The sequence below is a fragment of the Tyto alba genome, unplaced genomic scaffold (genome assembly GCF_018691265.1).
Source record: "Tyto alba isolate M040663 unplaced genomic scaffold, T.alba_DEE_v4.0 Super-Scaffold_6, whole genome shotgun sequence".
Classification (NCBI taxonomy): Eukaryota; Metazoa; Chordata; class Aves; order Strigiformes; family Tytonidae; genus Tyto; species Tyto alba.
In genome coordinates, this window is record NW_024881327.1 from 30,703,441 (window position 1) to 30,719,196 (window position 15,756).

The following is a 15,756-nucleotide window of genomic DNA, read 5'->3' on the forward strand; positions in this document are numbered from 1 at the left end:
TTAGCATCGTGTTAATACTTCATAACCTCCATCCCTTACATTTATGTAGCTTTTCCCTCCTGAAGCTTTCCAAAATTGCTTCTCCAGTCATTACACTGCACCAAGCAGTTCAGATTTAATAGGAATAGGTGTGAACATTAGCTTCTGAATGAGTTAAGGCCATATGGAATTTTTTCTATTTAGTTGGATAAGTCTGAAGCATTTGTTTCTATTGTTTGTTACCATCTTATAAAAAAATCGGAAAAAAATACGTTCTTGATTTGGGGGCTTTTGAGGCTCTGTTGCTTATCTGTGGTAATAACTTAAAGCTTTTCAGAAATGGATTTTTAATATAGTCTATAAAATAAGCCTCTCACAATTTGTTTCTGGTTAGGGCTTTTTCTTACTATAGAACAGCCACTTAAGGATGAAGAGACCTATCTATCTCACATCACTGCAGAACTGCTAAGGCCGTTTCAGTCAGTGTTTAAATGCTTTAAATGATGGCACTCTCTCTCACTCTTCCCCTTCAGTAATCCAGAGGTCTTGTTGATAGGGACAGCCCTGCTCCTTGTGACCCCAATTTAATTTCCTTTCTCCTATGACTTAATTCTATTATTCTTGCCTTTAACCTCCTTCTTTTCTTTTTCTCTGATGGATAAACTGGGACTTACTGTTTTATTGCCCACACTTGTCCCACAGCTCTTTAAGTGTTTGGTTTTACTACCCTGGGAAGTTCCATCTTCCAAGATACCTTTAAAAACACCAAGAGCAAGTAAATCCAAAAGGTTGTTACAAGCTTTTAAACTCCGTTGAGTAAAGCTTACCTTGTCCTGCAAGTATGACCCAAACTATAGGGAACAGTGGGAGAATGGGGATACGAGACATTGGTAAGAATGGCAAGAAAAAAAATGTGAGCCTAAGGTAATTCAGGTTGAAATCCAGGCAGTTTCCAGTCCAACCTCCTTACACTGGAGGAGGATGGAGGAGACGAAAAAGCAACTGGTTTAGTGTCTTCCTATTTCCTCCTGAGATCCTCTTAGTTTCTCCTCCTGTGTCCTCCTAACCCCATGTCTTCATCTCTGGCTTTTCAGAGCTGAACACAAGGAGAGAAGGGATGTCCTGGTGCAGCCTCTCAAGCACAAGATGACGGGCAGGAGGGAAGAACCTTGGAAACCACTGGGGGGAAGGAGACATGAAGGTGGAAGCGAGTGGGGTGAACAAAACTGGTGGGGAAGGCAGAACTGACTGTGTACAGAAATGTGCAAAATAGGCATGGGGCAGAACTGGTGAGGGAGCTGGAGGGAAGGCACAGACCACCTGAAACACCTGCATCATATAAGCTGCTGACACCGTGTCTGGGATAAGCAAGGGCAGAAGGAGCAGGATTGCATTTTTCCAAGTCTAGTAAATGGGTTGAGACGCTTCTGAAGGTGCTTAAAATTTGAGTTATCCAGTGTTCTGGTCTTCACCTAGGTGACACTGACTCCAGGATTGGCACCTTTTGTTGAATGCCTTTCAGCCTCAACCTGTAGCACAGAAGAGAAATAAGACACATTTGTTTGAGTAACGTCTTCATGCTTTCCTCCTTACAGCAGCAACAAATTCAGTTCACTAAGAATTATGATTAGTCCTTGCTGCAGATTTTTTTAGACTCCTTTTGCACATTATTGTAGTGTTGCATATGAAATACTCTTTCGCTCCTTGTGTAAAATGTTAGAAAGGCAGAATGAATAGCTGGCGTTCTGCTTTGAGTCTGTGAGAGCACCTGCTCAAAAGGCTGGGAAGGGAAGCTCTGAAAAGGAGATCAAAGGAGTCCTTAGCAGGTGTGTGCTTGGGGACTTCTGGGGTGCAGGCAGTAACTGGAGAATGAGCAGTGCAGATCCAGAGTGATCAGATGAGCTGTCTTCTTCCCTTTGAGCTCTTCCGCTTTGAATGTTCTTATCTTTGACTTACTTCCTTCGAGGTCATGCAGATTTTCATTTTACTTCAGAAGTGCCCTTATTCCAGTTCTGCTGGAACTAATCAGGTATTTTCTCTTGTTTATTCTGAACAATGATGGAAGATTCTTTGAGAGCCTTTTCTCTAATCCAACCTTGAAAATTGTTCCTATTTCCAGAGGGCATGTCTTTTTTTTTTTTTTCTTCTTTGAAAACCATTTTCCGTCTCCCATCTTTTTAATACAGCTCCATTTTTAAAATTTTATTTTCAATTTTTTAAAAATGCACACTATCGTCAATATTATGAATGCTGAAGTAGGAGTCAGAGCACGGAAAATGTACAGGTGGCACACTAAAAGCAGCTTCAGCAACAAAGTTGACCTGAGACAGACAAAAAGGTTTGAAGTCCAGAGGGCTTTCCAGTCAGACTGTAAGAATTTCAAAGTAGGTCAGACTGGCTCATGGTGTCATGTTAAGCCTTGCTCTGAGATGGTTTTAAAAAGAACTCAGGAAAGTCCTTTCCCACTCTTTACATTCTTTTGAGACTAATAGAAAGGACAGGGCTGTAATTTGAAACAGAACTGGAATGTCTCAAAGATAATCCTGTGAGCTGGGTGACTGCTTGTATGATAAAAACACTTCTGTGAATTAGAAAAAAAGCAAAAGTCTGTATTTGTCACTCAAAATACTGTGGTGTTTCAGACTCATTAGAGTTGTTATGAATACTGACTGGTGGGTGACACTCAAAACATCACTAAAAAGCATCTCAACTTGTAATGACTGTGATTTTGTATTATACGATTGAGGCACATTTTAGAGGAATATATTAATGGCTTCAGAGGATGATCTAAGCAGCATGAAAAAAGTGGTAGAGACAGTTCTTTTGTTTAGCTGTCTCAAGCAATGGATGCTGGAGTGCAGGAGGAAATCATGGGGAAGAGATGTTTACACATGAATAGACTATACCCTAAAAAGCAGCAAACTTACAGCTTGCTTTGTTTTGCTTGATTAAAAAAAAAAAAATCAACCCCCCTTAATATACAAATACAGAAAATGACTTGTCTAATAGTTTACTTCCATCTCATCCTTCAGTGGTGACCCGTAATAGACGATCATCTGCAAGGCTGTAGGTATGCAGACATGGCTTTAAGTTTCATCTTGATGAATTTCTCAACTTAGTGAGGGCAAAAGCCTGCCTGCTTTGTCTCTGCATAAAAAGGTGTGCTCAAAAGTGGAATACCATGAAAAACACATCTCCTCAAAAGAACAGGTAATTTTCACAATTGAAGTTATTTTTTAAATAAGTACTTAAAACCTAGTAGTCTGACAAATGCCAAGGCACACTCAGTGTACTGACCTGAAAAAAGGTGGTGATGAAAGAAAGAACACGCTCCCCTACAAGGTTAAGGCAACATCTGTTTTCTGTCAGACTCTCAGTAAAATCACTCATTCCAAATGTAAATCAAAAATCAGAAAGTGAAAGACTTCACTGAGTACATCCTCCCATTATTCTTCAAAACATTATTTTTTAGTATACTATTTCAGTTCAGTACCTCAAATGATTTATTTGACTGATGGAAAAATACAAACCAGTGTAAACAAATTATTCTGGTTACATCCACACAGTACTCTTCTACTGAAATATTATTTATCTAAAATTGATTTAAAAATATAACATTTGGTTTTCCTAGGACAAGATGATTGCATCTGAGATCAGATGGTGTATTCCTATGCTCATATTCTGCCCTGTTTCCCTTCCTCTATTGTATGGATGTAAATCCTTCAAGTCCCCACATTATTTTTTATAGCTTCTTTTACTTTAGGGTAAGCTACTTTATTCAATACATACATAATTTAAGCAAGATACTGAAACCTCTAGTAAGGAATATCTCAGACAAACAATCTTTGTCTTAAGAATGCCCCTCAACGATTTCAAACATTATCCCCTGAGGCTCCTAATACTATGTTGTTCAGCCTCTGTGAAAAGGCACCACTGCTTGTCAACACATTTTTCTGACAGGTTTAACACTATATATTCTACATTGCATTTCAGAGGGAAAAAAAGATCCACGTGAAAAAGTAACTAAATTAATTTATGTCCGAAAGCATTAACTCAGCATAGGAACAGTGTGAAACAGTTATTGCTATGTTCTATGACTCATTTGGCAGTAATAAAATGTTTACAGATACCTGATGCAGAGCCCTACTCCAACGCAGACAGAAAGGCTTCTTGATGAAAAGTAATGATCAAATTAAAGTAAAAAATCCAGGATGTAATGACTGATAGGTGAAAACACCAGATTTTTCTTGATAGTCTTCATTTGAAAAATAAACAAGCTTTTAACCAGGTATTATATTCTGCTTGCCAGCATAGGACAACAGAAAAAAAAATGCTTTAAATAAATAGGCCTTTCAGGGAATGGCCTATTTACAGTGAATACTTTCACTGGTGTCCAGATCTTTAAAACTGAAAACTGCTCATGATCAAGTATATGGAGCAAGTACACGGTCCTCAGTAATCTGTGCTGAGGAGTTGTTCTTCTGGGTCAAAGCGTGGATACAGGAATGACTGCTGGTCAAGTAAGCACAAGTGTGCGTCTTCCAGCAGCCAGGCAGGACTACTAGAGAAGAGTCTGCTTATTCCCCTCAAAGTGTAGAAGCCAGAGATTAAATGTTTTGCATCAGCTAAACATTATTTTGTAACATACTTTTGAAATTGCGCTTTCAGAAATGAAGCAATGCCAGGTTGAAGTGTTGTGGATGTAACGGCTGGTGGGAGCTGCATCCTACCTTTGGGCCAGTGAGTCTGCTTACCGGTTGCATTTTCCTGTGTCCCACTTTCTCCCGTGTTGAGGGAATGTCAGCTGTTCAATACAGCATAAATACCAAAAAATGCCAAGCTTTGTTTGCCTTTCAGCTGCCAAAGGGCCTTCTTACTTTTGTTCACATTGCTGTAAGTTTTTTTTAACATTCTGTGCAAGTGGATTTGAAGACTGTACCCCTTCTACTTATCAGAAAGATATCTGTTAAATTACAGAGTGGCAGAAAATAGATTTTGTATAACAAACCTTATTTCAGAGATAGTGACAATTTCATCTCTACATAACAAAAGATGGAAAAGTCACAGTATGTATGACAGCAGAACAGGGACCACAATAGTGTAAGACACAAACAGACCTTTCTGTCCTCTCTTACCTGGACTCAAAAAAGTTACCATGTGCAAAGCAGATATGTGGTTTCTCTTTTCTAACAGTAGAGTATTTCCTCATACTCTATTTCATTAATTTTACGATGTATGAACTATGCTTCTATGATTAAACACATTCAGATGTTAACTACAATTAAAAAGCATTTAAATACAATTCACAAGTGTATCAAGAGAAAAAAAAATACAAAATAGCTAAAAGAAACATAATAAATGAAAATCCAGAACAGGCTACATAAAATATTGGAAAGTTCTTCCTGTCTAGAAGGTAAACTAAACAAATTCTGAGGTTCACAGCTCAGGATTTTAAGCTAAGGGTATGGACAAATTATCTCGGTTGCTAGTGTTACTATGAAATGTCATTCCTGCTGCTGTTATGCTTTGTCTAGCTACTGCCTCAGAGAAAAGGTGATTGCTCTGACATATGGCCTCCCCATCCAAAGCACTTTCCCGGTAACTTCCTTCCACAACTTCTTTTCCTTGCCCCAAACCTGTATTTCTGAATTGTCAGTAACTCCATTTGATAAAAAGGTTCATAATGTTTAAAGCCCAAATTAAACATCAAAGTACTAACCTGGTAACACATCTAAGAGAAGATTATTTCGGGGGTGTTTCGACTGTCAAATAAAAAGGACATTTTCTATTCCTTGCATATTAAAAAGATTAATTTGGCCTGCAATGTTGATCAGCTGCTGGAATTAAGAAATAGACATAAAGGAATATAAAACTATGGGTCAGCAAATACAGAGCTTTACCCGTACTCTTAACTGGCTCAGAAAATTTCAGTATAATTCTTTATGCATAACCTCCATAATTTTCATTTAGTAAAGTTAATACCTATTACTCTACAACTCTTTCAACACAAAGTGTTATGTGATACATATTATTATGATGTTATTATTTACTACTGTAAGTAACATTTGACAAGCACAACACTCTGGGAATTTGTTCATGTTGGCTAAAATTAAATACCGAAACCAACTTTTGAAATACACATTTTGAGCTGACAGTTAGGATGCAAACAATAGAAATGGTCGTTTGGGCTGAAATCTTCTAAAAACCTTTAGATTCTAATTTGCTTCATACATCGTCTACAACTGAAAGGGTCAACATTTCCAATCTGTATTTAAGTCAATGCTAATATCAATAAACTTCAGTTTAAATTAATGCAAAGGATATACTCTAATGGAAAAGAAATTACTCACTTTACTAACTACTTCTAAAGTCTAAAAGGGTTTTAAAATGTTGTTCAATATTGTATGTGCAAAACCGCGTTTAGTGTCTTCAAAGGACTCTAAGTGGCCAGACATCTCTCATACCATCTCCGCCATCCACATACATTAAAGACATTAGGTCTGTGGTTTCTGTTAAGCCCAGTGGTGACAACTGCTGGGAAACTGTCACTCTTGCGCTTTCAAACAACTGGTCTGGATGTGTGAAATTTGCAGAACTGGAAGCAGTAGCTGGAAAGCATCCTGAATATAAGTAGTACTGTTGCAACCCTAACGGGGAGAGAAAACATGTGTTTCATCAGTATAGCTGTCATGTATTTCCTGAATTACACTGTAGTTTTTAAATGCCTTTTTTTTTTTTTTTTTTTACATCTGCATCATGCTGTAGTAGCATATGTATTCACACCAGGTTTTAAAATCTATAGATACAAAAAAAGATAAATTATAAAAATTTACAGCTAACAACGATAACCTGAATCACTATATAAAAAAATCTGATTTTCCCTCAGTTTGAACTCGTTTGTAATGTGAGTAGAACAAAACGCCAGAGTGTTCAGAAGTAGATCTGACTTTTAAAATACAAACCAACTAGTCTCTCCATCAACAGAACTGTGAATTTTCTGTAGGTGTAAGAAGTGTCACTGAAATTAACATTTTGAACGATTATAATGGTTTTAACACATAGTACTATTTTTGGAATTTCTAATATGGAACGGTATAGCGGCTTGTACTTCTCCATGAACTTAGGCTGTACTAATACATATTTATATATTAATACAGGATTTAAGAAGTACAAAACATTGTATTCCACAAATCTGGATGTTCCCAGATTTTGCAATTCCTGGAGCACAGAAAGATATATCAGCTGCAACAGTAAATTTACCCTATAACAAAGAGAAACTTACAGTAATCTTTACTAGAGCTCTATTCAACTTCCCATGATCTTCCTTAAAGTATTGTTAATTCAGTGTGAAATTGCTTATTGTAACACAATCTTTTCCTCATTTTGAAGGGAACGCAGTTATTACAGAATGACAATTTGTAGTCACTGGTATATGTTTATTTATGTTTAAAGAGAAGTGTGATCTAATTAGCAGAGTTAAAAGAATTTGTGCTGCAGATAGTACACATTTTAGTACTTTCTGAGCATATTACTTCCTCTTGAGGCACATTTTACTCACTGTGCTTTTCTGATGAAAAATAACTCATAGTGTCTAACAGAAAAGGTCCATGGTGTCTAACAACAGAAATCACTCATGAACATTTTGGTGATGCTGACACATGGTTATCCATGTGCTGACCAAGGCTGCTGCTAGACTGTGAATCTCTGTAGTAATCTAAATGCCTGTGGATGGGAAGCACTGTAGCATACCTACAGCTCAAATTTTAAAGAAAAGAATAGTCTGAAACTCTCTGTAAATCAAAATACTTTGCAGTATTTGAAGTAGGTGACGGAACAGTAACAATAGACTTATGCCAAGCAACTTGTGAATAGGTTAGAAAAGGGCTAAACACCACGTTGCAAATTGTCTGTTGTGCTCTGACTGATACAGCAGCAGAATGTAAGAGCTGGACAGTCTCACTTCAGTTATACAGATCTTAAGAATCCTCAGTAAATGCAATATTACTACTACGGTATTTGTGGGAGAGGCTGAACACAAAAACGAGAGGTTTATGAGCTGGCACTGAACAGCCAGATTGATTTTGTCATTACTTTTTATATAGTTCTTTCTTCAGACATAAATGCGACTGTTTAATTTCAAAATCATTTTACTATAACATATCCTAATGTGAAGAAACCGAAGGCTTACCTCTAATAGCACACAGTTGATGATGGGGTTAAGAACCTCTGCCTTCATACTGCTCTGTAAACCGGAAAATAGAATGAAATGCCACGACAAGAAATACATTTAACAGAAATATATTGGTATCTGAGAAGTGGTTTTATGAATTCTATAAAGGTCTTGCTTCACCTTGATTCTTATTCAGACTGTTTATCACAGTATTCCTGATAACTGTGTCTACATTTCATACACACTTCAGTAGATCCTACATATTTCTATCACTGAGTACAATGAACTAGGATGGACCCAGGGTTTTACTTTTTCATTAATTCATGTGCCACAGAGTTTCAAATTGCCGGGTTTTTTATGGATGTGAGATTTATGTGAGGACATTGTCTGAACATCTGTCTGTCAGTGCCCTTTTCATCTCCCTCAAAATGTTTGTTTACTCCTTGCTCATTTTCAAGGAAACAAGATGGAAAAATACAGGTCAGAAGGAAAATGAAGTTCTTAGAAGTTTCACAAGTATCTGTGGTTAGGAGGAAATGAAAGGCCCAGATTAGCTCCCCTACAGAAGAAAAACAGGTGAAACTCAGATCCCCAAATTGGAGGCAGTGTATGTTGAGCTGGCCAGTAAACATAGCTCAGCATGCATAGCATTTTTCTCAACCACCAGATAGGAATAAAGATGGGTACAATGAGTAGTGACACTACTAGAGGCTAGAAAACCAAGATTTGACAGCTCCTCTGCTTTTTAAGATGGCAAAAGTCATTTCCTTTTTTTATTCTTGCTGTTCTTTGTTTTTTTCGAATGACAGTAACCTCCAGCAAGAGTTGCTTTCTTTCAATACCAAACACTGAACTTTATGAGAACAAAGGAAACACCATACTGATTAGCTGAAGGATTTCCACTTACAGCCTTGTAGCTTTCACATTAGATTTAAAGAAACACCTTAATTTTAGTTTGGAGAAAGATGGCAGAACAAAGGGAAGGTGGTTAAGGAAGAGTAATTTTACTGTCAGTTATTAGAAAATCCATTATAAAGTGCACTGTTTAGTTGACTGTCAAGAAACTGAAACAGACAGAAGTATCAATTAAATACTATTGATTTTATGAATCAATAAATTAAAATTTGAAAGAAATTTTGTGTAGCAAGCAAAGCTGTTATTTCTCACTTCTGCATTACTGCTCACTCAGAAACATCATCAACATTATAGACTGTGTACAGTCAGCACTACAACTAATGTCTGAATTACACAGATGTAACTACAGGGGTGGCATTATGTTTGAAAAAAAACAGTATTTTCCATTCTAAGCCATTTCTCAGTTTCCCATGACTTAATGCACTTTGCAGGAGACTGGAATGTGTTTGTGAACCCGGGTGCTGCTGGCAGGTTAAGGCGGAAGTTGAACCACTGGAACATGCAGGAAGATGTAGATTTTCTACAGTCCTTTGTGACAGGTGCTCCTTACTTTCTTACTGATCGTGGTGAGCAGAAGGCCCACATCTTCCTGCAAAAGCTTACAGGAATGGGATAGTACATCAAGATCACCAGTCTGCCCTACTAAAATTCTCCTCTAGAGAGTATTTTGGCAGTGGGAAGTGTCTCTGTGCTCAATTTCTTATGTGCCCGCAAATATGTCCACAAACACAGCCTGGTCCTAAAATCTGAGTACAGAGTTGATAAGAACAAAACCCAGTGCAATGTGTACGAAAGCTTTAGTTTCCAATTTTCTGAGCTGGGTCAGCTTAATATTTCATGTGCAATTTATTTTTATATGGCTGTGCATGTATTTATTGCAAGTGTCACACAAAGATATGCTAAAATACAATCCCAAAACACAAAATAAGCAGTTTCTCAGAGAGCAGTGGGAAGGAATGTAAATTATTCAGAATGAAAGGAACCCAATAAATCATGTTCTCTACAAATAACTGAAAAAACTTGCTCAGCGATGTGCTGGGAGAGCTCATGGCAGAACTGGGAAAATTTCCTTTGATGTACATTCACGTTTTCATGAAGTACTCAGGAGAGCCAGTTTGTTCTCTGACGTTTATAGAGCAATTTCAGCAACAACACAATTTTTGCCTCTGGATCCTGCTAGAATACTCAGATGTCAGTCATCTTTGAAATGTCTTGAAAGGCAGGATACTATTTCTAGCAAAGATGTTCACAGATGAATGTATGTTCCTAAATGGAATACTTTGAGATACAAGACAGAGTGATTTTTTTAAGATGGATGACCAAACAGATTTTCTAATCTCTTAAACCTTTTGAAAACACAGTGGCCCTAGGCCAGGGGATTTAGCAAAGGCTAAGAAGACAGCTTGTGAAACTATCTTATGTTACTGGAAGTGTTATCTGTTAATGACTTTTACACAAATGAATTCAAAATGGATAGGCTGAGTAGGAGAAGAAAATATCACGAAGTTGTGGGACTTCGAATGTGGGGCCCTTTCAGTACAAGAAGATAAGAAGTGCAGAGTGGTGATCATGAAAAATGGGAAATGGTGTCTAAAAAGAGAGATTTTAGAAGGCAGGGGACACACTGCACTCTATCAAGGCTTATAAACTTTCTCTGCAACAGGGAATCTGCTGCAAAAATGCTCTGTGTCCTTGATCTGAGGAAAAAAGTGCCCTCTTCGCTAGTACCTCATGCAAAGCCACTGGACTTGGGTAATAATCTCTGTTTCAAGAAGAAAGTTGTGTTAAAAAATGCCCAAATGCTACAGAAAATGCTGTTATCTTACCCCAGCTGCCGTTAAAGAATCAGAAAACTTCTTTGATAAAGATGAAACTTCATTGCACATGGCACTTGTTAAACTAGGACAAAAAAAAAGACAGACAAATATAAAAATACATCCTTGACAACAGATAAAAACCCTATGACTGTCCCAGGAACAAACTTCATCTTAGAAGCCAAAAATGTTAAGGCAATTTTGATTCTAGTAATTTAAAAAATATTTTGGGGTAGACTTTGTTCATGATATAGTTTTTATAATCCTCCACTGAAAAATCCACTGCTGACTACAGCAGCAAAATGATGTCCTGTTGGCTCAAACACCAGTCTTTTTTTAATAGGGCAATGTTTCAACTTTTTAAACATTAAACTTCTAGTTTAACTATTGTTTTTCTGATGAATGCAGCAACACAACTCCTAGAAATACTGTTGGAAATAAATCAAACTTTAATGAGAACAGTGTGAAGTTTCACATCTATGCAATAAAACATCTACTCTGCACTAACAGAGGAAGTACTCTTGTGGTTAAAACACAAGAGAACAAGTAGATCTAGTTCTATTCCTAGACCTTTCACTGTTTTGGTAAACATTCACAAGTGCTTCACGCAGAACCTCATCCTGCAAGACGCACCAGATCTTAGCTCTAACTCTGACAAATACTCATTCAAGTACTTTGCTTTAGACTGAAGTGTTCCTATGGACTTGCTACTGTTACTAGCATTCCTCAGGATAAACACTTACTTAAATATTTTACTTAGAAGTCAAGTGCTTACAACATCCTAACATCAAAACCCACTGAAATCAGTATAATCGATTACTACAGAGAGCTTGAGTTCTGAATTTTGAGTCCCACTGAAAAAACTGGCTTCTTGGATTTATGTATGTTTTGTCGTGGTTTTCTACAAAGTGGCTGAAAAATGTGGTCTTATTGTTTAGACCTACAAATTGATTTTTATTTATTTTTGGCAGATAAACACTAGATAATGAAACTCTATTGGCAGATAATAAGACTGCATTATGCACACTAAAAGCAAGTTCTAAATATGCTAGCAGAGTATCTTTTGCAGAGGGAACAGGAAATGCAACCCAAATCAGCGTGTACATTCAGTTGCTGAAGCAGAAACTCCTTTCAGCCTGTGAATAGGTCATGTTTTTTGTAAACATACATATGCTAGCCATATCAAAAAATGACAGGTAGTCTATGTAACGTGATTACATGAGAAAACACAGCACCAGGATCCCTAAAGCCAATTCTGTTCATTGATCCGTGAACTTGATCCTTCAAGTGTCAAAAGTTGAATGGAACTTCACGAGTTTTAAGCAAATGTCAAGTGTTCATATATGAAGTACATCATACTCACTTTGTCAGTACTTTTGCTTGATCTTGAGCTGTTTTTTCTACTTCCTGCCCATGTAGAATTAATTCTGCTACTTTATGAAGCTGTTCAATACAACGAGCAGTTACCTCAGCCAGACTTTCAATGGACCGCATATAGATTTCCTTAAATTAAAAACAGGGAATAATATAATCAATAATAACAATACTAATAAATATATATCTAGATAGATACATATAAAAGAATTTGAAACATAGCAGCCCTCCCCGCCCCAACTGGAAATACTACCACATACATAGTGGAGTAGTATCAGCCATAATGTCATCCTCACAATCAATACCGGGAAATGAAATATCCACAGATTATAAAATACAGACCTTCTATGCATCCTGAAAAATTAGTAAGAACAAGTTACCATTTATTTGGATGGGAACTAGGTCAGGCTTTCAGATTTTCTAACATAGCACTTTTAAACCTAGTCCTAACAAATACAAAGATCCCTTAACTCTAGAGTAACTCATAATTACTTTCATAGGGAGCCAAAAGTATTAAGTCATACCTCAGATGAATCTCCAGAGTAGAAATGGATAATACTTCCAATAAAAAAGTGGCTTTTATCATCAGTGATAAAAAATTCTACCTAGCCTAGCACTATGGCGTTACAGCTTTCACAAGCTGATGCCAGCTGGAAATGTGCAATCGCATAAAAATCTGTAATATATACAGTGGAACTCTGTCTCCATCTTTGGACCTTGTTTATAAGAAAACATGACAGATAATTTCTTTATTAGAATTAATTCAGAAAATCTTGACAAAGATACCAATCACATTTAATATTGCTATAACTTGGCATAAAATATTCAAACACAGCTAACCTTATCAACAAGAGGGGCTGTCTAAACAGACACTATACTTTTAGCCTTAAGAGCTATCTTTAACAAAGAGAATGTTCACTTGTGAGTTGCCTGAGTAATATTTCTGGTTTGTCTGTTTGTGATTTAAACTGTTTAAGAGTTTAAATAAAATTTGAAAATTTTTTCCATGTATTGTCACTGGGAGAAAGAAATGCCAAGGAATGTTGAGATATGACTTTCAATGTGCTATCAACATTACACCACAGAATCCCTCAGCTCACTATATGTTGTGTATACACATGCAGACATACAAAAATATAGATCTAAAAAAATAAAAACAATGCAATAGGCAGAGAACCTGATACTTTCATATTTACTTATGGGAACAGACTAACAGCAAAAATATTAATGTTAGTTAGCTTCCCATTCGGTCTAGAGTGAATAGTTATATATGAATATTTCTTAATACTTCCATGAGTTTAAAAAATAAGGACAACTTATAAAACCAACACACAAAGATAAAGAAGTAATCTTATCAAGCAAAGTATGACAATTTGCTCAATGAAACTTAGCCTCCAAAAGCTGTTTTACCTCCACAGTTTTGGTTTTATCTACTTCTGTTTTATCACTGTCAATTTTATCTTCCTTTTCAGTCTTTTCTTCACCAGGTTCTCCAGGTTTTTCTTTTAGATTCTCTTCTATGTCTACTGGGGTGGAAAAATGGGCTTCCTGCAGCCATTCATGAGCTTTTTTCCTAGCCTGCCAAACAAAGAACCCAACCTCAAATTTCAGTTCAAGTAGGGAATATCAAATTATGTTCCTGTACATTAATTAACAATACATTTAATTATTTCCTTTTTACATTCAGAAGATTAAACATATCAAGCCTCTGCATGGCATTTAGTTAAGTGTGTATTTAAGAAACTGTAGGGAGAAGCACTTCTGACTGCATAAAGATGGATGAGCCAGGGATAACCAACACAGAGAGTTGGAGTTAATACCAAAGTTATTAATATTTCAGCTTTATGAGGTATATTTCAAAGGAATTTACATAGAAATAATTTTCTCAAATAAAAACAAGCAGGTGGTATAAAAAAAGAAGAAAAAATATTGGAGAGGTAAGAGAGATGTACTAAATTCTTAAAAGAAAAATAAATAGAAAATCACTATCTTCAGCTGCCTTCCCAGGCATGAAAGTAGATCAAAGTGGAAAAGCCTTGAAGTTTTATACAATTTCAGACTACTGTTATGGTTAGTAGGAAATTTCTGATGTCTCTTTTTTAATATGAAGTCAAATTGAAGTATGTTAAGACCTAAACCTAAGCTAGTTATCCACAGTCTATCTACATGGCTAGAGAGATAAACATTCATCTGAGCCCAAGATCAGCAGGTGAATCACCTTAAAGGGGCCTGATAGTACAAATGTGGCTAGTACTGTGACTAGCTTCTGGCCAACTTTTAGATTAAGCTAGATAAGCTAAATCCAAGACTTTGCTTCTAGCTCAGAAGATTCTGGAGAAGAATAAACATGATGGGCAAGAAAAATAATTCTGAACCTGACCTTTGTTCCCTGCATGTAAGACCAAATCTGCCCTGCTAATGAATTTTGTTCTGTGGGGACACCTCTGGTTCAAGGCTTTCTAACACGGCCTGTTGTGCTAGCTAGTCACTGCGACTGTATTGCCTTACTAGTCTCACTTCTTCTACGAAAGCTTTTCTGTATTCATCACTTTAGTCCCACCCTCCTGTACTTTGTTTTATGAACTGTCTGCACTGGGATAGGTACTGCTTTGTGTCAGATTTCAGAACAAAACCCTCCCTCTTTGTCTTTGTCCAAGGAACAGAGGGCAGCTCACTAGCAGGTGCTGACCTTATTAAGTTTGTCAGGAGTAGCAGCAACGTGCAATTCAAACAGCAGTTCAGTGAGCATGCTGACAAACTCTTCTCCCATATCTGCTGCAAGAAAACACAAGACAACTTTTGTTAGGGTGTTATCACTATAATATTTTACATGATCAAATACATCCAGTCAAATAGTCTCCACAAGCACTCCAGCACCTGAAAAACAGTGACAGTGATACAAGAAAGGAGTGTGTGTGGGGGGGTGTGTTTATGCTCAAATAAAGAAGAGAACAAGCAACAGAGATACTTGTACAACCAGATATGCTAGCTTGACACTTTAACTACTCTTTCCACCCCATTCTAAATTCCACTAAGTCTCACAAAAACAGGTAAGAGGAGAAGCTGCATGATCCCGTGTTATCTGACAAAAATACACGACCCACAAAACAACCAAAGAAGAGATACTAACCTATTCTTTCAAGGAATAAAAACTGCAGCAGGGGCAGTGTTTTGCCAATTGACGGGGTTAACACAAAGGACACAGACACCAAGCTAAAGAAATAGGCTTATTTTACTTTGGTTTAAAGCAGCAGAAAGAATAAGCAAGGTAATGCACCTAGTCATTACTACATAAAGCTAGCTATAGTGATTAAGATACCTCACCAATTGCCCTCCTACTTTACCATCCCCCCGACCTGTGCATCAGCTGGGGAGCCCCGTCACAGCGAAGGATGGGAGAGCCTTTCCCGGCAATTGGGAAGTCCCACGCAGGGCGTCCGCTCGTAGGTGGGGTCTCCGTCTTTGCTGTGAGAGGGCCCGGCTTTTATACAGTTTAACAAACAA

General features: G+C 37.2%; 1 protein-coding gene across 5 annotated transcripts in view; it reads right to left on the minus strand.

Annotated features, from left to right (window-relative positions):
• Positions 1–3,458: 3,458 nt before the first annotated feature.
• FAM114A1 (family with sequence similarity 114 member A1) overlaps positions 3,459–15,756 on the minus strand; it is a 38,048-nt gene continuing 25,750 nt past the window's right edge. For 4 of the 5 annotated variants that reach the window (XM_032999212.2, XM_032999210.2, XM_032999214.2 and 1 more), the window contains 6 exons: positions 14,942–15,027; positions 13,663–13,830; positions 12,242–12,381; positions 10,891–10,963; positions 8,168–8,221; positions 3,459–6,626 (listed from right to left, as the gene is read on the minus strand). In XM_032999212.2, coding sequence (XP_032855103.2) covers positions 6,525–6,626; positions 8,168–8,221; positions 10,891–10,963; positions 12,242–12,381; positions 13,663–13,830; positions 14,942–15,027 — 623 coding nt within the window. In that variant the 3' untranslated portion in view covers positions 3,459–6,524. The remainder of the gene's footprint in view (positions 6,627–8,167; positions 8,222–10,890; positions 10,964–12,241; positions 12,382–13,662; positions 13,831–14,941; positions 15,028–15,756) is intronic. The other variant, XM_032999209.2, reaches the window with a different exon arrangement.